This window comes from Polyodon spathula, chromosome 39, assembly GCF_017654505.1.
Source record: "Polyodon spathula isolate WHYD16114869_AA chromosome 39, ASM1765450v1, whole genome shotgun sequence".
Lineage (NCBI taxonomy): Eukaryota > Metazoa > Chordata > Actinopteri > Acipenseriformes > Polyodontidae > Polyodon > Polyodon spathula.
Window position 1 is genome coordinate 4564032 of NC_054572.1, and position 23958 is coordinate 4587989.

General features: G+C 35.1%; 1 gene segment (V, D, J or C); it reads right to left on the reverse strand.

Moving 5' to 3' along the window:
• Nucleotides 1-3932: 3932 nt before the first annotated feature.
• LOC121304786 overlaps nt 3933-23958 on the reverse strand; it is a 37738-nt gene continuing 17712 nt past the window's right edge. The window contains 4 exon segments of the C gene segment in view: nt 3933-4825; nt 5340-5446; nt 5987-6034; nt 6277-6540. Of these exon segments, the coding sequence occupies nt 5340-5446; nt 5987-6034; nt 6277-6540 (419 nt within the window).

Consider the following 23958-nt stretch of genomic DNA (forward strand, 5'->3'; position numbering starts at 1 on the left):
GATCTGTGAACTCCAGCGCCTGCCAGTTGAGAAAAATATAATATTGTTTTTTGTTCACAATAAAACTGCAGGTGCTTTTGTGGGTTAAACAAGTTGGACAGCATAAGAACATGAGAAAGTTTACAAACGAGAGGATGCCATTCGGCCCATCTTGCTCGTTTGGTTGTTAGTAGCTTATTAATCCCCAAATCTCATCAGGCAGCTTCTTGAAGGATCCCAGGGTGTCAGCTTCAACAACATTACTGGGGAGTTGATTCCAGACCCTCACAATTCTCTGTGTAAAAAAGTGTCTCCTATTTTCTGTTCTGAATGCCACTTTGTCTAATCATCATTTGTGACCCCTGGTCCTTGTTTCTTTATTCAGGCTGAAAAAGTCCCTTGGGTCGACACTGTCAATACCTTTTAGAATTTTGAATGCTTGAATTAGGTCGCCGCGTATTCTTCTTTGTTCAAGACTGAACAGATTCAATTCTTTTAGCCTGTCTGCATATGACATGCCTTTTAAGCCCGGAATAATTCTGGTCGCTCTTCTTTACACTCTTTCTAGAGCAGCAATATCTTTTTTATAGCGAGGTGACCAGAACTGCACACAATATTCAAGATGAGGTCTTACTAGTGCATTGTACAGTTTTAACATTACTTCCCTTGATTTAAATTCAACACTTTTCACAATGTATCCGAGCATCTTGTTAGCCTTTTTTATAGCTTCCCCACATTGTCTAGATGAAGACATTTCTGAGTCAACAAAAACTCCTAGGTCTTTTTCATAGATTCCTTCTCCAATTTCAATATCTCCCATATGATATTTATAATGTACATTTTTATTTCCTGCGTGCAATACCTTACACTTTTCTCTATTGAATGTCATTTGCCATGTGTCTGCCCAGTTCTGAATCTTGTCTAGATCATTTTGAATGACCTTTGCTGCTGCAACAGTGTTTGCCACTCCTCCTACTTTTGTGTCGTCTGCAAATTTAACAAGTTTGCTTACTATACCAGAATCTAAATCATTAATGTAGATTAGGAATAGCAGAGGACCTATTACTGATCCCTGTGGTACACCACTGGTTACCACACTCCATTCTGAGGTTTTTCCTCTAATCAGTACTTTCTGTTTTCTATATGTTAACCACTCCCTAATCCATGTACATGCGTTTCCTTGAATCCCAACTGTGTTCAGTTTGAGAATTAATCTTTTGTGTGGGACTTTGTCAAAAGCTTTCTGGAAATCTAAATAAACCATGTCATATGCTTTGCAATTATTCATTATCGATGTTGCATCTATAAAACATCTATTTAAACCATTTTGGCAATTTAGTTTTACATTTAGATTTGTCTACTTTAGGGATGTATTTGTTTTGCGCCTCTAGTACTACATTTTTGAAGAACAACCATCCTTCTTCTGTGGGTGTTTTCTCTATTTTACTCCAATCTTCTTCTGTTAGTCTCTGTTTCATACCTTCATAGTTTGCTTTTCTAAAATTGTAAACCTTAGCTTTAGTCATTACTTTTGGGGTTTTAAAAAACACTTCAAATGAGACCATGTTGTGGTCTGAGTTTGCCAGTGGTTCTATGACCTCTGTTTCAGTTATTCTATCTTCGTTATTTGAAAAGACTAAATCAAGGCATGCCTCCTCTCTAGTCGGTGCCTTGAGAAATTGTGTTAGGAAGCAGTCATTTGTCATTTCCACCATTTCTATTTCATCCTTCGTGCTCCCCACCGGCTTTTCCCATTTTATCTGGGGGAAGTTGAAATCCCCCATTAGTATGGCTTCTCCTTTGCTGTGTTTAACCCACAAAAGTTTCTTACAGTTTTTTTGTAAATTAAGTTAGCTGAAATGTTGTGTCAATTTGGCAGGTATGGAATTAAAAACCCATCCCCGGAAACACATGTGCAATGTGGTCAGACTCTAATTGAAACACAGGTGGAAAGTGGCCAGTCTCTAATTAAAACACATGCGGAATGTGGTCAGACTAATTGAAACACATGTGGAATGTAGTCAGACTCTAACTGAAACACATGTGGAATGTGGTCAGACTCTAATTAAAATACACGCGGAATGTGGTCAAACTCTGATTGAAACACATGTGTAATGTGGTCTGACTCAAATTGAAATACATGCAGAATGTGGTCAGACTAATTGAAACACATGTGGAATGTGGTCAGATTATTTGAAACTCATGGTGAATGTGGTCAGACTAATTGAAACACATGTGGAATGGGGTCAGACTCTAATTGAAACACATGTGGAATGTGGTCAGACTCTAATTAAAACACACCCAGGATGTGGTCAGACTGATTGAAACACATGTGGAATGTGGTCAAATTAATTGAAACTCACGCAGAATGTGGTCAGACTCTAATTGAAACACATGTGGAATGTGGTCAGATTAATTGAAACACATGTAAAATGTGGTCAGATTATTTGAAACTCATGCAGAATGTGGTCAGACTAATTGAAACACATGTGGAATGGGGTCAGACTCTAATTGAAACACATGCAGAATGTGGCCAGACTCTAAATGAAACACATGTGGAATGTGGCCAGACTCCAATTGAAACACATGTAGAATGTGGTCAGATTATTTGAAACTCATGCAGAATGTGGTCAGACTCTAATTGGAACACATGTGGAATGTGGTCAGACTAATTGAAACACATGCAGAATGTGATCAAACTAATTGAAACACATATGGAATGCGGTCAGACTCTAATTGAAACACTTGTGGAATGTGGTCAGACTCTAATTGAAACACATGCAGAATGTGGCCAGACTCTAAATGAAACACATGTGGAATGTGGCCAGACTCCAATTGAAACACATGTAGAATGTGGTCAGATTATTTGAAACTCATGCAGAATGTGGTCAGACTCTAATTGGAACACATGTGGAATGTGGTCAGACTAATTGAAACACATGCAGAATGTGGTCTGACTCTAATTGAAACACATGTGGAATGTGGTCAGACTCTAATTAACACACATGCGGAATGTGGCCAGACTAATTGAAACACATGTGGAATGTGGTCTGACTCTAATTGAAACACATGTGGAATGTGGTCAGACTCTAATTAACACACATGCGGAATGTGGCCAGACTAATTGAAAGACATGCGGAATGTCATCAGACTAATTGAAACACATGTGGAATGGGGTCAGACTCTAATTGAAAGTCATGCGGAATGTGGTCATACTCTAATTGAAACACATGCAGCATGTGTTCAGACTAATTGAAACACATGTGGAATGTTGTCAGACTCTAATTGAAACATATGATGAATATGGTTAGACTAATTGAAACACATGCAGAATGTGGTCAGACTAATTGAAACTCATGTGGAATGTGGTCAGATTCTAACTGAAACACATATGGAATGTGATCAGACTAATTAAAACACACTTGAATGTGGTCAGACTCTAATTCAAACACATGTGTAATGTGGTCAGACTCTAACTCAAACACATATGGAATGTAGTCAGACTAATTAAAACACATGCAGAATGTGGTCAGACTTTAACTGAAACACATGTGGAATGTGGTCAGACTCTAATTGAAACGCATGTGGAATGTGGTCAGACTCTAATTGAAACACATGTGGAATGTTGTCAGACTATTTGAAACACATGTGGAATGTGGTCAGACTGAAACACATGCAAGAAACGCTGTGTCTTGCTATGATAAATACATGTTTCATTACCTCTACACTCAGACCATCCTCAGAACCTCGTTACATCTTGCTATGATAAATACATTTTTCAGTACCTTTACATTTTCCTACTTAATTTGAAATGCCCAATTAGAACTTCCAGTTGAAACCCTAGCTATGTATACTACATAAAACCATGGATTTTAACTTTCAGAAAAAGAAACAATTATTTTTGTAATAATTTTTTTAATCATTATTATAGTATTTTATATACGATACAGACATGATAAAAGCACATCATTTTGTACATTTAACATGTAATCAATAAGCTGTAATACATGCCTAGTAACAAAGTATAACTAATCATTTTCTTCGAGTGATAAGCAGTCATGTGTGCATTACATTTCAAGGTTAGTATGAGCGACATTTATATATATATATATATATATATATATATATATATATATATATATATATATATATACACACACACACACACACTAGCATAAGCTACATGAAAGATAAATGGCAAAGCGCATTCTTTTCTAATGAAATTCTGCTTATTTAACAGAACTGATTCAAGTTATAATGCAATGTTCATTATATCCAAAGATATTCACTGTTTGTAATAACTTTGACACCTATTCACAAAGCTTTAACTCATAACTAACTAGTGTGCATTTTGTTTGCACAGTAATAGGAACCATGTAGATGTGCCACTATTCTCTTTTCAGAAGAGCTGAGCTTAAAACATTTCTTACAGCTTCCAATTTGATCAGGTCCCACTTACGGTAGTGGATGTTTTAAAAAATAATGTATGAGTTAAAGCTCTGTGAAATACAGTGCATTGTTTACTTAACTAATATAATCAAACCAGACAGCTTGCAATCTATATTTTAAGCACACTGAAAACATTTCTTGATAAAAGCTACATACATTTTATAGGCAAATCTGATTATTTCAATATTGCATTCTAAAGCATAATGCATTGCCATTACAAAAGCGATATTATTCTTACTGAGAAAAGTACGATAAAGTATTTTCAATTTCCAATAGTATCTCTGTAAAGCCTAATCAAACCCACAAGCCTAGAACTTCTGAAAACTGCTTTAATAAAATGTTTGCTTCATTCCTTTTGGTTCAACAATCCATGTCTTCATCATATATTTGATGTATCCTGTTGCAAAGTAAAGAAAACCAGTTGTTAGTGTTATTGATAATATATCGACAGTCATCACTGCAGAAATTGCACATGTTTTGGGCTTCAATCCCACCCAGTCGTTCTATATTGACATGTTGTGAAAAAATACATTCATAAGAACAACACTAAACGTAAAAGTAAATCCTACTTCCTGTGCTTTAGATCACATCTGATTTATGTAAGACCACTTGATTCAAATTGACCTTCCTCTCTTGGTCTTTGTTCCAACCCTGTTATAAATTGTGTAATTAAACTGTTTAAACCTCCATCCAGACCCTGAAGTAGTTAATGATGTAATTGTATCAGTCTGTGTTTAGACAATGCATGTCACACCACGGTGCCTGGGGAACACTTGCTGGTGTGCATATTGGCTGATAATAAGGGGTAAGAAAATGCAAACCCTTTGTTAGCACACACGCTAATAACAGGTAAAAAAAAAGGAGCCTTGGTCAGCACTCAGAGAACATGACAGACGGATAATAGAACTCACCTAACTCATCCACGCCCTGATTGTCATGACAACATTGAATGCAATGCTCTTCAGAAATATAACTCTCAGACCCAGTACCACCAAACTCAAAGAGTTCAGCTTCTCATCTGAAAGAAACAAGTTCAACATGGAGTCAACGCAATGCAAATGTGATGCTACTTAACTCATGTGATTACAAATTGTGATTGATATAATCTAGTGATAACAGGCTATTACAACAATATCTCCATGAGACAGGTCTTATGTAAAGGTTTGTGTCATTTAATAAAGCAATTAACAAGGTAATAATAATAATAATAATAATAATAATAATAATAATAATAATAATAATAATAATAATAATAATAATAATAATAATCTCTCGGCACACCATTCATTGATAACTACATCACGCTAATGACTAAAGCTAAAATGTAACCTTGAGTTCTGGTTGTAATGGCAATCTAGAAGCACTATTGGCAGGTTGCAGTGTAATAGCCATGCTTTGGAGCAAATCTTTAAACATCCAGAGAGACCACCATATTGGAAATGGTCCATCTAATTGTATTTCTGAATTTATTTTTCAAAACAGCTGTTAATACCAGTAGATAATATTTCTAATGTGCATGTGTACAGTGCTAACAGGAGGGTCAATTCAAACAAATTACCTGATTTAAAAACGTATGCCACATCAGACTCACACACGCTTTCCTTATCTGAAACAGAAACAATTAGAAAGATTATTCATCAAATTAATTTAATAATTAATACCAGAAATCTCCCCCAGTTTCTGTAATATGCTTCCTCATATTAACCCTTGTTACAATTTCTGACAATTTACCTTTTTATTAGAGTCTGGTTTAGTGTATTAAATACAGTGCTTTGTTGGTGAATCTGTCAGCATAGATTATTTGAATGAATGAATGAATGAATGCATAGATTAATAAATAAATCTTACTATTGCTTTCTCCTTTAGTCACACTGCCATTAACATCTGCACTGCAGATGAAGAGTGATCTCTCTTTGCTTTCTTGGAGAAATGCCACCACACTGTACTGCTTGTCTCCTTTAATTACTGAGGGGTCTGCATCAAAGGTTTCACCTCCCAATGTAACACTGATGTTATGTGAACTGAAGTCTGTGATGAGGCAGGCTCTGACTTTGCCATCCTTATTGTCTTGCTCAGATCCTAAAAGAAAGGCCTCTGTTTTCGATTCTTCTCCTGTCAAGACAAAAGAGTAAAGTTTCTGTTATGTGGTGATCCTCTATTTAAATTGGGGACACTTTCCCTGTAATCAGTATATTTATCTTATAAACACCAACATATGGTACATTTTGATTACAATATTATGAAAGATTAGCAGCACAAAATATCACAAAATGCTGTAATGCTGCATTCGAAATATGGATAATGTACTAAATCTGTCATCTGGTTTTACAGACCTCTCTTAGCACTAGTCTTGGGTAACCTTCCCAAGGTAACATTAGCTAGTCCAACATCAGTGTTAATCCGGGTCTCTGAAACCACCTGATTAAACCTTTTTAAACAATAATAACTAACTAGTTAAAACCATCTGAATAGTGATAGTACCATACTTCAAATACCTCATAGCTATCACACACTGCACAGCACTGTACCAAAACCCTTCCCACATCACACGTGCTTCTCTGATAATGACTACATCAATGGGGATGGAGCTGGTCCTGTCATCTCGTGAAGGTTGAGCATCTCTTAACAGGACACACTATAATCAAATCCATTCTCAAACATGGACTACATACTATTAGAACAAAGGTTGTTAGCCTGCAGTCCAGACACCGCTGTTAAATCCCAGATGTTCCATGAAAAATCCCCAAATTAGGTTCTTGCTGAGTCATGACCGATCTCCAAGCTATCAAGTGTTAATCAAAAAGTTATGTATTGAAGGCTGGAAACCACTGTATTGGGCGGTGATCTTTTATCACACTTACCCATTGGCCATCACGTCAGATCCTAATCAATGACACCAGAGATTTCAAAAGTGTGTTTAAAAAAAAAAAAAAAGAAAGACTACTTGGCTCCATAATTATTTTGGCCTTGTTTCCAAATATGATCTGTCCAGCCTGATTTTTCATACAGTGTCTTGTCAGCTCGAGAACCCTCCCCCGACAGACACAACCAGTACCATTCCTCAAAGATTTATCATGAGGGGCCATGTGTGTTTTAATTTAATTCAATACAGGAATGTTTTTCTTTATTAATGTTTTCTGACAGTTATATTGGTTTTAGGAGTTGGTTTTAAATGAACTGTAAATTTAATAACTTTATAATAGCTGAATATTTTTGGCCACGATTCTTATTAGCACTTTTTTTTGAGTTACAAGATTTTTTTTTCATGCCCTAAAATGAACACTTAATGTAATCATGATTAAACAAATTCTCTGAATACTGTCTTACGAATTCAAGATAGATGGATTGCTCCCAAAGTTCCACGGAAAGCCAGGTTCCATTTCTGTTGCTATTCACACTCTGACAAACTCTAAGGTATTTGTCATACCTTTGTATTCCACTGTTAATACTGCTACCTTATTACCTGACCTTTTTAATTATATTTTGCCAATAAATACAATTATGACGAAACACGTCTTTATTAAGTTAATATCTATCACTGCATGCCATCCATAACTGTGAACAGTCAATCAGAAGCAGTAAAACATTAATAATACAAGTACACATAATATAATTCATGCTAACACAAACGTTTTCCTCAAAACACTGAACTTATTGTATCAATACATTTCTGATTAGCACTGATATAAAACATACTTGTTTCCACTCTAAGCTGGGTCCCTGATCCAAAGATGATATTCTCTGTGTTGCTTCTCGCACAGTTAGGAAACCCAAATCAAAACCGAAAGCCTCACCCAGCTTGTGCCGTCCCGTGGTCATGTTTAATCCCGCTGGGATGCATCTCCCTGGTGACAGGGGTCCAGAGGAGGCCTGTATATGTAACTGTATCTGGAGAAGCGTTCATCCCTGTCTGCACACATTACTTGTCACTGTGAGTTTCAGATAAAACTTGGTCAGGACATTCTTTAGCACATGTCATAGAGAGCACTGGAATCAGGGGACAATGCCTGTCCATTTGTCTTTACATCCATCCATTTACTGTATCACATGTTTTAAATTTTAACAGGTAGGTCCTAACATATTTATGTAATGTTTAACTAAATCTGTAGCACTGATATGCATTGGTAACATCAATGCTCTATATATGCTGTTAATTAGAACAGGTTCACCTATGTTCTTGAAGTATAATAATGTACCAGAATATTATAACTAATATTACTCACACAGTACACTTACTAGATGCACCTTCAGCTGGGTGCCAGATCCAACCATCTTATTAAAGTTATTATTCACACAGTGCATCAACTCAGAGCACAAACATTGCTTCCTGACCAGGAATTGCTATGAATTGTTCAGTAAGAGTGTAAAGTATAGAGTTTTATTCAATGATTTTATTTGTCTGTTATTTTCACACAGTGAATCGAGTCTGATCAAACATGCCCAGCTGCCCACAATTTAAATTTAAGTCTAACAATATTGCTGTATTTGCATTGTATGCGTATAATAGCAATTCAACTGTAATTAATGTAATAAACACTTACACTGGATTTCTTTAAATGCAGCTTCATTTTTCACATGATGACTGAGCTCACCTTTTCATAAAGGACACAGATACGTACTGGAAGTAAACGATTCCCACATGATTTACTGTATCTGTCACTTCAGAGATCCACACTGAGATTGTAGTTGTAATTTACATTTTATAGCAAGCTCTTCCTCAACTTGTGTTCACAGATTCATTGGTAGGTTTTCAGGCATTACAGATATGATGCTGTGATCACATTGGAAATTGCCAGACTTTACCAGACTATGTTAAAGACTGTTTTTTGTGTTTATGAACATTCTCCTAATTAAACCTTGCTTTAAAAACTAATAAAGCCTCTCTGAAACAGTTTTCATTAACTACAAAACTTATATGATCCAAACAACCTCTAAAATCAAAAACATTCCTTATCAAACTTTCCTTAAAAACAGTCCTGAATGTTTTGTGAATAAGACCCATAGTTACAAGTTTATACTTTAACATAATCTCACGCATACAGCAAATTGGTCAAGAGGAACAGCATTTTTACTAAAAGGGTGACCCCCATTCTACAGCATGTCCTTGAAGGTGGTGCACATTGTTCCTCACATACACTACCATTGGAATGAGTTTGATTGACTCCACAGGTGGTCAGTTCTATATATGGACTGACCCTCTGGTAGCTAAGCAAAACCCAAGCTCACTGCATTGTCTACTATTGCTATCTCTTTTGCTGACCATGCAAACGGCATTAATAATTACTGACATTTCTCTTAAGTAGGGTATTATTCTTCTGGAATCATAGACAGAGTACTTATTGCACCCTTAGGTATACAATACCAGGCAGTGACCGAATGACAGCAGCCACTGGATTGTATTTGTATTCTTGTTTAGTCTTTTTTAAATGTTTCTTATAGAAATAAATAAGAGACTTACTCGACTGAACTGGAAGTTGTGTTCCTGCTCCAAATATCAGTTTGTCATTATTCTGATTCACACAATGAATAAACTCAGGTCAAAAACATGCCAGACTGTCCTGACCCTTATACATGCCCGACCCTCCTCAATATAACTATGGCCAAACTATCTAAGTATGTAAGTACATTTTCTCACAATGCCTTTGGGTTTTAAACAGTCAGAATGCTGCAGTGGTTTCAAGCTGACATTTTAAACCACTGTTGCAAGAACAGGTTTTAAAACATCTAGACTGACCAGTCTTGTACACAATTCCTTTATACCACTATTAGTATTTATAGTAACTTTTAATAATCAAGACGGGGACACGTTTACTATTACAATAACAATCATGTTTTTCAGTTTCTCAAAAAAAGTTGCTTAAATTAATGAACTCACCACTCAGCACCATTCTACATGCTAATTAAATTAACACAATTACTTACTGGCTTCCACGATCAGTCGTGTCCCAGATCCAAACGTTATCTTATTACCAATTCCATTCACACAGTGAGGAAATCTACAGCAAAAACCACTAGTCCTGGCTGCCACAAACAGACCATTTCCACCTGCAAATCTCTTACAATTAACTAAATAAAAAGTTCCCAATCTGTGAATCGGGGCAGCTTGTGATCCAAGGTGATCCTTGCAGTATTCCTAAAATAATGCAACAGCATCTCCCTCTCATCCAAATGCATCAATAGCTCAACAAAATCAACAGTATTTTTTCTTTCAATTTTCAATCATAAACGCTCACTTAAGGATTATCAAGTCTAGTTGAATCAGTAAAAAAAAAGCATGAGACCGGTTTCTGCTTTGCGTTTCATTATGTATTGGACTATTTCAAATGTAGGTTCTGTACAGCAGCACACGTATAAGAAAGATAACTTGTGTAAAGGGTTCAAGCTGTAATGAAATGAACTGACTTGGTTCCACCTGAAGTTTCGTACCAGATCCAAGTGTAAGCTTGAAACCACCTGCATCCACACAGTCATACATTCCTTACTAATATCACTGCAATGCTATACTGTGAAGCTGCAGCTTCTTATCACCTTATTCCATCATTAATGAAACACATATTCATATTTTGTAATGCTATTTTGTTACGAACTAAATATTCCAAAATTAATATACCTTTTTGATTTTCACACATTGAACCATGATTACATTTTAATGGCTGAGCCAAAGAACAAAACCTGTGTAAACACATCAAAATTGCAGAATCATTACACTGCAATGTAAAGGCACTGGTCACATTACACTGCAATTTAAAGGCTCTGGTCATGTTACACTGCAATATAAAGGCACTGGTCACATTTTAGTTTAAGGATCCATTTATAAAACATCTACAAATGTGGTGTTTTTGGTTCTGATGATTTTTAACAAGGAACAGTTCATTACAATAAAATTATAATCATACACCACACGATTTAGTTCAGAGAATGTCACATGTTTTTTTTTATTTTTTATAAGGTTTCTGATGATAACACATTTATAGACTGTTTATAACAGATAACTAAACTGAAGAGGTACCAAAGTACTGTTTAGATGTTTAGAAAGCTGCTACATTCATGGAACTAGACCTCATTACTTGGTACATTTTGTTGTTGTTGATTTGTCTGGCTGTAAGGGTCACCATTATTCAAATGTAAACCAGCATAACCAAATGGAATTTATTATGTGTCTAGATAGTTAGGTTTTGCTTTGTTTTGTTTTATTTTACTTAATAAGCACATTTTACATTGTATTGATATATTAAGATGTGCATTCAAATTAAACATGCTTTTCATTACTAATAGGAATACAAGTATGACCAATGCTTATGCATTTTTTTCTTCTAAACAATAATTCATTTTTACTTACTTGATTCAACAGCAAATTTTGTGAAAGATCCAAATGTTATCTTGTAGTTATTATCATTCACACAGCATGTAATGTTACAGCAAAAACCTTGAGCAATTAAGATCATCTGATTCCTATGTGTTTCACTTGCTTAACTTAACAATCAGATAATACTTCACTAAATTACTTGGTGTTATACAGTACATATTCCTCAGTGATGATTATTAATAGGAATATCACGCTATAGAAACACAGTATTATGAAACTTGCACCAAAGAGGTTTTTTTTTGGAATTAAACTTTCTTGTAATTTCATGATTGGGTCCTTATATAGACAATTATTTATTTTTTACTACACTGTCCAGTTTGAGAAGATTAACCATTATAATATACTTACTTGGCTGTACTGAGAGTTTGGTACCATGTAATGTAATCTTGTATCCTCCAGTAGTCACACCCTGTTTTATACCACGTCACAATCTTTGGGAAGATATAATATCCTTAGATTTATACTTTATAAAATGTTTACTATTTAAGTTTAAGAAGTTGCATACGTTTGAAAATATGAACATTATTTTTTCTACATATGCACAACTTTATTAAATTATAGTAAGTTTTATTGTGGCAAATGAAACTTGTTCTTATGAGGGCTTATGTGTATTTAAACAACTCAACCTTTATGTCACGATCAAGCCACTAACCAATCTGTCTAACACATAATATAAACCAGTATACCCCATTGCACTAATCAATCTGTCTAACACATAATATAAACCAGTATACCCCATTGCACTAACCAGTCTGTCTAACACATAATAAAAAGCAGTAGACCCCATTGCACTAACCAGTCTGTCTAACACATAATATAAAGCAGTAGACCCCATTGCACATTGCTTTAATTCTCATCTTGTATTTACAATGATTTCATCTACAGGTCCAGTTTTATCTCATCTTACCCAATGTATTTCACTTACTTGTTTGTAGTGTAAGTTTGGTTCCAGATCCAAATGTAAACTTGAATCCACTACCAGTCACACACTATTAAACACCACGCCAAAATCCTTTGAGTGGGAAGCTGTACTGGAACACATCTGATTGGCACCGATTTAATCAATATTCAAAGATTTCATCGATATTTGATCTGTTTCAAATTAACAATACTAATAACGTACTATATTTGATAAAGGAAACCACGTGTTGTTTGAAGTACAACATTTATTATTTTCAAAGACGATTTCTTTACCATATATATTTTCAGCACTTAATGTTTATTGTCTCACGGCTTTATCACGTTTTAGGATAATAGGCCTTTCTTGGCATCCTCATTATGACTCCTGATAGTGTTCATAAATCCTTTATAACTGATTTACAGATGTGTCACTGGTTATTTCTGATGGATACGTTCACTGAAGTGTTACTAATATGTTTTACATTATTCCAGAACTCACAGTTACTTACTTGGACTCACAGTGTCACAAGGTTATTTTGATGTCATTCACACAATGAATGGAGTCTCAAAAAAAATATTTAGTCCAGCCGACCCACTGGCAACACTTTACATTATAGATGTGTTATGAATAATGCATTACATATCTCTAAATGATAATAACACTTTACATTATAGATGTGTTATGAATAATGCATTACATATCTCTAAATGATAATAACACTTTACATTATAGATGTGTTATGAATAATGAATTACATATCTCTAAATGATAATAACACTTTACATTATAGATCTGTTATGAATAATAATTACATATCTCTAAATGATAATAACACTTTACATTATAGATGTGTTATGAATAATGAATTACATATCTCTAAATGATAATAACACTTTACATTATAGATGTGTTATGAATAATGCATTACATATCTCTAAATGATAATAACACTTTACATTATAGATGTGTTAAGAATAATAATTACATATCTCTAAATGATAATAACACTTTACATTATAGATCTATTATGAATAATAATTACATATCTCTAAATGATAATAACACTTTACATTATAGATCTGTTATGAATAATAATTACATATCTCTAAATGATAATAACACTTTACATTATAGATCTGTTATAAATAATAATTACATATCTCTAAATGATAATAACACTTTACATTATAGATGTGTTATGAATAATGCATTACATATCTCTACATGATAATGCCATCCATTGACCTTTTAAAAATATCATTTTGTAAAACGGGGTCAATTGAATTTGTCAAAAACAATTTTTCAAACAAACAACTTGAAATCAATCCATCAACTTGCATGTTCTCTAAAAAAAGGTCAGCCAGTTACAAAAGCGTGAGGCAGTTTTCTGTAAGTTGGTAAAACAGTGTAATGGGTTTAAATAGCGCTAAGCGGGGTGTGTGAAACCAGCTGAATGACTTGAAACTGTGTTGAAATGATTCCCATCACAGATTAAACACATTTTGATACTTTTGAAAAGAGTAGACCTATTTCTGTGTTGCGCAACTTCATTTCCATAAATGACAGCTAGTTCTGTTATTATTGTGACTGGCGTCTCGGTTGTCCAATACGTTACTGTAAAGACTCTGAAAACATCTCAGCAGCTTTAATGGCTGATATTCATGGGATTCCAGAGCTGATGGTGTAACCATCTCTGAAAGAAATCATCTTTTAGATCATGTTATATTGTGGCAAGTGAAACATGATCTTTAAAGAGCTTGTCTGTATTATCTTAGTTCAGTTCAACCTTTATGTCACGATCAATCCACTGATCAATCTGTCTAACACATAATACAAACCAGTATACCCCATTGCACTAACCAATCTAACACATAATACAAACCAGTATACCCCATTGCACTAACCAATCTAACACATAATACAAACCAGTATACCCCATTGCACTAACCAATCTAACACATAATACAAACCAGTATACCCCATTGCACTAACCAATCTAACACATAATACAAACCAGTATACCCCATTGCACTAACCAATACCCCATTGTCTAACACATAATACAAACCAGTATACCCCATTGCACTAACCAATCTAACACATAATACAAACCAGTATACACCATTGCACTAACCAGTAACACATAATATAAACCAGTATAATCCATTGCACAAACCAATCTGTCTAACACATAATATAAAGCAGTAGACCCCATTGCACATTGCTTTGATTCTCATCTTGTATTTACAATGATTTCATCTACAGGTCCAGTTTTATCTCATCTTACCCAATGTATTTCACTTGGTTGTACTGTAAGTTTGGTTCCCAATATAGACTTGTATCCATTAGCTGTTACACACTAATATTACTGGTTTATTTAACCATGTATTATTTTTATTATTATTTTTTATTATTATTTTTTATTTTTTTATCAAACACTTTTGTTATAAAAGCACTGAATTCATTATCAAGCTTTAGGATAATAGCCCTTGTCTTGACATCAGTGTTATGACTTCTAATACTGCCCTTTATAACTGATCTATTGATGCATCATGTGCTATATATAAAGGATCCTTTAACTAAAGTGTTACCAATTAGTTTTACATTATCCCAGAACTCACAGTTACTTACTTGGACTCACAGTTAATCTGGTCCCAGATCCAAAGGTTACTTTGATGTTGTCATTCACACAATGAATTGAATCTCAACAAAAACCTTTGGATCTGGGCAAGAGTACATTATAGCTCTGTTATGAATAATGCATAACTAAATAGTTATTAAGTATAACTAAAGAATAACCAATTTTATCTTTATCCATCAATTTAATATGTGGTAATACAATAACATGAAACACACATTTTTACAGTTCTTCCATAACTTTAAAGTACATCTAAGGTAGAAGAATGTAAATAAGTTTTGGGATATATATTATAATGTGACACTGATAAAGACTTCAGATCTAAATGGTTGTCTAAATATTTCTACATGTTTACACTTACTTGGCTGGACAGATAGTTTGGTTCCAGATCCAAATGTTATACTGTTGTTCAAATTCACGCTGTGGTGAACATTGCAACATAAACCTTCATCAATGATCCCTCCAGCAACATGGCAATGACTCATCAAAATAAACCTTGGACCCCATCAATAATCCATCCTGCAACAAGGCAATGACTCATCAAAATAAACCTTGGACCCCATCAATAATCCATCCTGCAACAAGGCAATGACTACATCATAAACCTTGGACCCCATCAATAATCCATCCTGCAACAAGGCAATGACCCCATCAATAACTACATCATAAACCTTGGACCCCATCAATAATCCATCCTGCAACAAGGCAATAACTACATCATAAACCTTGGACCCCATCAATAATCCATCCTGCAACAAGGCAATGACTACATCATAAACCTTGGACCCCATCAATAATCCATTCTGCAATAAGGCAATAACTACATCATAAACCTTGGACCCCATCAATAATCCATCCTGCAACAAGGCAATGACTACATCATAAACCTTGGACCCCATCAATAATCCATCCTGCAATAAGGCAATGACTACATCATAAACCTTGGACCCCATCAATAATCCATCCTGCAACAAGGCAATGACTACATCATAAACCTTGGACCCCATCAATAATCCATCCTGCAACAAGGCAATGACTACGCCAGGAGTAACGTTCTGTATTAGTTATAAACAAGACATTCATTTTAATGATCTGCTAATAAGCACCTTTAAATGTGTTATGGAAGTGATGACAATTGGTAACACCTTAGTTTAAATTAACATCAATCTACAGACACTTTCAATAGTTTGTGATTGTTATGGCTTCACTGCAGAACTGCAGGCACCCTATCGGCCACAGGGGTCACTTGTGCACAATGAACCATAGATTCCACTGCTGACCTAAGCCTTCCATGCCTGGGCGACACTCGACCACACCCTATGAACCCCCGGTCAAGGTCAGCTGTGACATAGCCTGGATTTGAACCTGCGTTCTCCAGGCTTTAGGGTGCATCCTGCACTCCACGTGGAGCGCCTTTACTGGATGATCCACTCGGAAGCCCTCAGTACTTTTTTTTGTTATTTGTATAAGGCTATTTAAAGTCACAGTTTTATACTTGGCTGTACTGAAAGTATAGTGCCAGATCCAAATATAACCTTACTGTAGTCATTCACACAGTGAGTTGTGTAACAACAAAAACCGTTGACCCTTCAATTAGAAAGTCAAGACCATCATTTCTATTTGTATCTATTGAACACATAACGCTTTAGATAAAGGAACATCCTTGTGAGAAGAACATGTACCTAAGGCATTTAAAATAACCCTGAAGACCTTTACTAACACATGCATAGCTCCTTAATGAATAACAGTGTTACCAATAATATTCATGATGCCGAAAAGGTTTAAGCAATAAATTGAATGATGAAACCATACTACTTTACTGAACATGCTGGTACTATAGAGCACCGTTGTTATCAAACAATTATGTGAAATACACCCCCTTCTCCTGCTTGTGAAATACACCCGCTTCTCCTGCTTGTGAAATACACCCTCTTCTCCTGCTTGTGAAATACACCCGCTTCTCCTGCTTGTGAAATACACCCGCTTCTCCTGCTTGTGAAATACACCAGCTTCTACTACTTTTTGATTATCTCTGCCCTCTCCCTGTTCATCCACAATGATTCTCCATAAAACTGTACGTAATGCATTTGTAAATACATTTTATCAATAGTCATATCATATAAAACCTGAATAAAATAACTAACTATCATCTCTATATCCCTCAAAATGATCAATTACAATAAAAAATAAAAATAAAAAAACTCACTCACTTGGATCAACAGTAAGTTTTGTACCAGATCCAAATGTAAGCTTACGGCCACTGGTATCCACACAGTGACTGGTCTCCTACTAAAATCCTTTAACTGTGAAGCTGTGATATAACACTGTATCATGTCAAATATCTCTCTAATTCAATGTTTTAGCAATGTCACTACATTATTAACCATTTATTTAGGAATACCTATTTTCAATCAAAATAAAGAATACTGGAGATGCTGTCCAATTTACAAATACAGTGGCAACAAACAGGAAATATCATTTATGTATGCCTTACTTTATTTATAGAGAATGTTTTACTTACTTGGTGTGACTAAAAGTTTTGTGCCAGATCCAAAAGTTAGCTTAAAGCTGTTAGTATTCACACAGTAAGGAAGCATACAACAAAAACCTCTGACCCTAACTGATTTTTCCTTTTTAATTTGTCATTGTTATGTGTGTATTGTTTATTAACCACGGTCCTGTTCCCTATTATACTGTAAATGCTCTTCTTGTTATTGCTATATGTGTATTGGTTACTCAGTTCCCTATTACACTGTAAATACTATACTTGTTATTGCTATGTGTGTATTGGTTATTAACCACTGTCCTGTTCCTTATCATACTATAAAGGGTTAAATGTACCTCTAAATCATTACTATTTGATTTTTTTCCTTGTCTAACTCATTACTAGAATAAGGCTGATTCTTCTCACCAGAACAGAGATGGATCTAAATATGTAGCTTTTTTTTTTTTAATTATTATTATTATTGTCCAAAAGTAATGCAAATCGAAATTTAACAGTGAAAGAGGTTGAAATCTGAACTTTTACTTACTTGGTTCCACATAAAGTGTTGTGCCATTGCCAAATATGGTCTTTTGACTGTTAGAATTCACACAGTGTGGCATTCCTTACCAAATACCTTTGCACATATATACAGCTATGGATATGATGATTTGGAGCACATGTCTGATTCATTTTGATGCTACTCTAGAGAGCACATAATTTACTGAAACACATCCCAATCTCACTGAATTATGCATTAAAGATAATTGCAGGTAAATCTTACATACCTGAACTTTTTATTTTTAAGAATGAGGTTACAATAATATATCAATAGATGTGTTATAAAGGTTGTTACAAACATTGTCAGACAGTTCTTGTTTCTAACATGATTTTACAGCAATACTGGGTCATACAAACACAGACATCATTTAATAACCCTGGACTTGCTTATAACATTATATGAAACAAAAGCAATGTGCAATTAAAATGGTATTGCAATAAACTGTCCTTCCTTATAATTAATCATTCAACATTTTAATAAAACATGTATAGTTTTGATATATTAAGAAATTCCTAAATAACATTTGGACTTCCTAAGACAAATGTGTTCTTTCTGAAAAATGAACTATTTGTTAACTAAGATTGATTATCCAAACACACATCAGATGTAATGCTCACCTGGTTCAACAGTCACTTTAGTTCCAGATCCGAATGTTATCTTAGTGTTGGCATTCACACAGTGTGGAGCCTAACAGCAAAAACCTGCCAACCATCAGGTAACACCAAGAGCAGCAATCACTGTGAACAGGTGACTGACAAATCATTGACGTGGTCAGTGAAAGATTCTGCAACCTGGCATTATTCCCTGAATGTAATTCTAAATCTGGAATGCTGTCTGGAACATTCATTGTGTAGCATGTGGATGAGAAGCACGTTCTGGAAGTCAAGAAAAAGGCATCACTGTATCATTGATTCATTTTAAAACATGAAAACAGCGGCTTACAGGGATTGACTATTAATTTGGTCCCAGATCCAAAGGATAATTTCACTCCGGTTTTGTATAACAAATACACGCTTGTGATTCTATATTATCAATAAGCCCTGGCATCAATTTAACCAGGTACAATTCTGCACAATCACAGTTCCTCTGCTGCCCCCAGGTCAATAAAGCTTATTTCAAAATTACAATTAACATTTTAGTAAAGCATCTAGTTGTGCAGTTCCAATGTGCATACCATACATTTGCCTCACAGTGAAAATCCCAAAAGGAAAGGATCTTGGTTTAACATGTAACTGCGTTCCTTTTCCAAACAGGATTGTCCCGTATCCAGAAGTCACACAATATGAGCTATCATCACACAAACCCACTAGCACACAACAATCTCTGAATACCAATAACTGGGAGTCCAGGGAAGGTTTGTCAGTAGGAAGGAAGTAGGAGGAAGTTTTGATGCCTAAATGTATACATTTTTAATTGTAAGAACAGCTGTATGTTAATGTATAGTGATGTCTGTAATTATTGACTGCCACTATTAATTTCACTTGTATAAGTAGCATGCTATAAATGTACATTTCAAATTAATGTTTTTACATTAGGGTGGAAACATCAAGGCTCTATGTCCCAGACATTCGCTCTCAAACCAATGGAACACCAGACCCCAGCTCTCAGAACAATGGAACACCAGACCCTAGCTCTCAAATCAATGGAACATCAGACCCCAGCTCTCAATGGAACACCAGACCCCAGCTCTCAAACCAATGGAACACCAGACCCCAGCTCTCAATAAAACACCAGACCCCAGCTCTCAATAGAACACCAGACCCCAGCTCTCAATGGAACACCAGACCCCAGCTCTCAAACCAATGGAACACTAGACCCCAGCTCTCAATGGAACACCAGACCCCAGCTCTCAAACCAATGGAACACTAGACCCCAGCTCTCAATGGAACACCAGACCCCAGCTCTCAAACCAATGGAACACTAGACCCCAGCTCTCAAACCAATGGAACACCAGACCTCAGCTCTCAATGGAACACCAGACCCCAGCTCTCAATGGAACACCAGACCCCAGCTCTCAAACCAATTGAACACCAGACCCCAGGTCTCAAACCAATGGAACACCAGACCCCAGCTCTCAAATCAATGGAACACCAGACCCCAGCTCTCAAATCAATGGAACACCAGACACAGCTTTCAGACCAAGGTGAAAATAAGATACTATACACTGACTAGGTGTCAGTGGATATGACCAAACCTTTCTATACTACACATATTATTGATAAGTTTTATTTAGGAATGTGCATTGCTATTAATAGATGTGTTTACGCTATGAGCTAAATGATTGCTTGGGTATCAGAAACCTTATGAGCTCTGAGAAATGTAACGGGTTTGCCCAGTTTCCACCAACTTAAATCAAGACATAGACATGGAAATGAAATGCCAATCATGTTTTATAAACTAATATAACAGCATGGCAGTATAAGGGTATGCTATAATGGTGCCTAACTAAACTAATGTTATTTGATACATTCAATAACATTACATTCACATTCTAAATATCCATTGTGTTTGTTTCACAAAGACCATCTGTCTCATAATTTAGAATGTCACTTTTACCAGCCTATAATGGACTAAGGAATGTATTAGCATGTACATAATGTTTAACTGCATTGCTATGGCATGTTATTAATAATAGCCACCTTATATTGTCTATCAAATACTATATAAGAAATGTATATATGTATTGTTACCTATAATAATCATTAAACTAATATAATCTGGTATGCAGCATATAATGAATTTACTGCAGCAATCAAACTTACGTGTTTCTACTGTCAATCTGGTACCACTGCCAAATATGAGCTTCAGTGAGCCAGATCCAGAATTCACACAGTGCTAATTACCCTGACAATATCTCCCTTTCATGGGCAATTCAATTCACAAGCAGCACTTGATATTTATAACACTGGGGCTTGTATCTGCAGTCATTGGTTTTAGTCAACCCCAAATTTTATTTTATGAACGCTCCAATGCTTGTTGGTTATCAAGCTTTTCCACTGCATCTTGTTGATGGTAATATTAGGCAAACTGGGTTGAATCTGAGATTGTGGGATATCAAGATCTTCCTCGACACCCTTCAAATACTACTGCTACTGTATCTTACTTGGACCAAGAGTTTATCAAGAGTTTACATTGTGGGTATAAAATTAATTATATTAATTCCTTTTATTAATTGCTTATTTCTTAGTATCTCAAGAATCTTTAGTACTCTTAAGATAACTGATATAATTACAACATTTGTAACACACACAAAAAAAAGTTATTTGTTTATGTTATTGTTTATTACAAAATCCAAGAGATTTCCCAATTAAACCAACATTTTAATTCTATTTTTTACTTACTGGGTTCAACTTGTAGCTTTGTTCCATTTCCAAAAATGATCTTGTTGCCATACTCCACACTGTGCTGTATCTGCTAGCAAAAACTCAGCCTGTCTACAGGATAACATCACTATGGGCACACTTTACACTTTAAGGATATATAAAATAGATACTACCTGACTATGAATGGCATGTTTTGGGTCAACTTGAGGTTGGTTTAAATTACATTACAGACCAGGACAGTGAGTGTTCTGGGCATCAGAACATACCGAGATGTGCCAAAAACAGTTTACAGAGGCTAGCCATGGCGTTTCATAGTGCTTTATTAGTCGAGAAGCACAGAGCCCCCAGCACTGTCATTATAGCAAGGGGTCTTCTATATGTGTCCTGGGACAGTAAAACAGCACATACCTGCCCTTATCACTGATTTTGAAAATTGACCATACTTAACAGGTTGTACAGTCAAGGTGGTCCCATTCCCAAAAATAAACCTGTACCCAGAAGTCACACAATGAATTCCACTGTGTCAAAAACTAATCAATGCAGTGGAACTCATGGTGCGATTGTTAAGCCCATTCCAATCCAGAACCATGTTACAAACAGGTCCTTATTTATGCAGTTGAATAAACGGCAGCTTAGATCAAGGCTCCAGACTGTGCTCTAGATGTATTAAGGTTAGCATGGTTCTGAACTGGAGTGGACTGGCCATGTCACATGTTTTTACCAGTGTAAATGTCTGCCTCAAATCAAGTTGATGCGTGTTCAAATGTATACCCCAACATTACTTACTGATATAATAAATACATATGAATAAACAACACATGTGGACAATTTAAACCAATATTATTGTCCATACTGCAGTTTGAGGATCATTTTTTTTAAAACATTCATAAATGTGTTATTTAATGTTTTGACTATTAACAGAAAAGACCAACAATTTATTGCAATAACATTGTAATGAGACGGTACTTGTGTGAAACATCACATATTGTTATAAAGTGATTTTTTTAAAAAGTTATTTGATCTTAAAAAGCTATATTGCCATATAATATTATCATTTGTATCTGTAACACATTTATAGATGCATTATTGACTCTTTAAACAGACCCTTAAACAAAAGTGCCAGAACATAATCTCCAAACCACATCTCTAATGAATGGGGACCAGAAATCCATGGAAAGATGACATTGAAACTCACTGGATCTATTCTAGAGATATCATTAAATAGCGTTCTATAACATATTTAGATTGATAACATGCCATCTATGTCCCTGTACAGTCAACACATTTGAAATGCTTTCAGAAATCTATTAATATCAAAATTAGATTCACGGATCTCAGAAATGTTGTTAAAACAAAAGTAAAGCCCAGTCATGTAAATTGAAATACTTACTGGTTTGGACAAATAACCGTGTCCCCTGTCCAAATGTTATCTTATATCCATCAGTCACACAGTATAAACCACCTCATCAAAAACCCCATGCTCAGCAGAAAAGTGATATACAAGAGGGCTGACAATATATGCCAAATTAAGGGTTTAAATTATATTTAGATGCAAACCACACACATTTGAATTATTACTGCACACATCTTCTATTAATGTTTTCATGGTTTCTCTTTTATAGTGTTTCTTTTAATTAATATTTTAGTGGGTGTCCAGCCATGCATTGGATATTGAAAATGATATATAATTTAATGTTCATAATGTAATATGATGTGATTATGTTTGTTTTTTTGTAATCATGTAGGCCGTTTTCAACTTTCACTACATTTCTGTCTAAATATGGATGAGATTTACCAATTCACTGCATGTTTGTGAAATCAATGCATTTACCATTCTCATTTTTTGAACTCTAAGCTTTAATCCACACATGTTACTCTACCTCATCTTTTCAATGAAATTTCATTGCATTAACTCATACTCACTAGATTCAACAATTAGCCTCATCCCATTGCCAAAGATGAGCTTGTTTGTTCCATAAGCCACACAGTGCTAAACCCCCAAAAGAAAACCATAATTTAGCTCAGCAATCTTAACCCTAGACACATTATGTACTACTCTGTACTTACACTGTGATTGTAATAAGCACTGTAATAAAATGTGAATGTCACTGCCACAGTCTGCTATAGATAACTATATTTGAAATAATATGTATTTTCATAGGTTGTTTGATATTTAATGCATCATCATGAAATGCTTATAAAATGTCATCATGAAATGAATGCATTCACATTTCAGTTGCTGGATCTGTGATAAATAA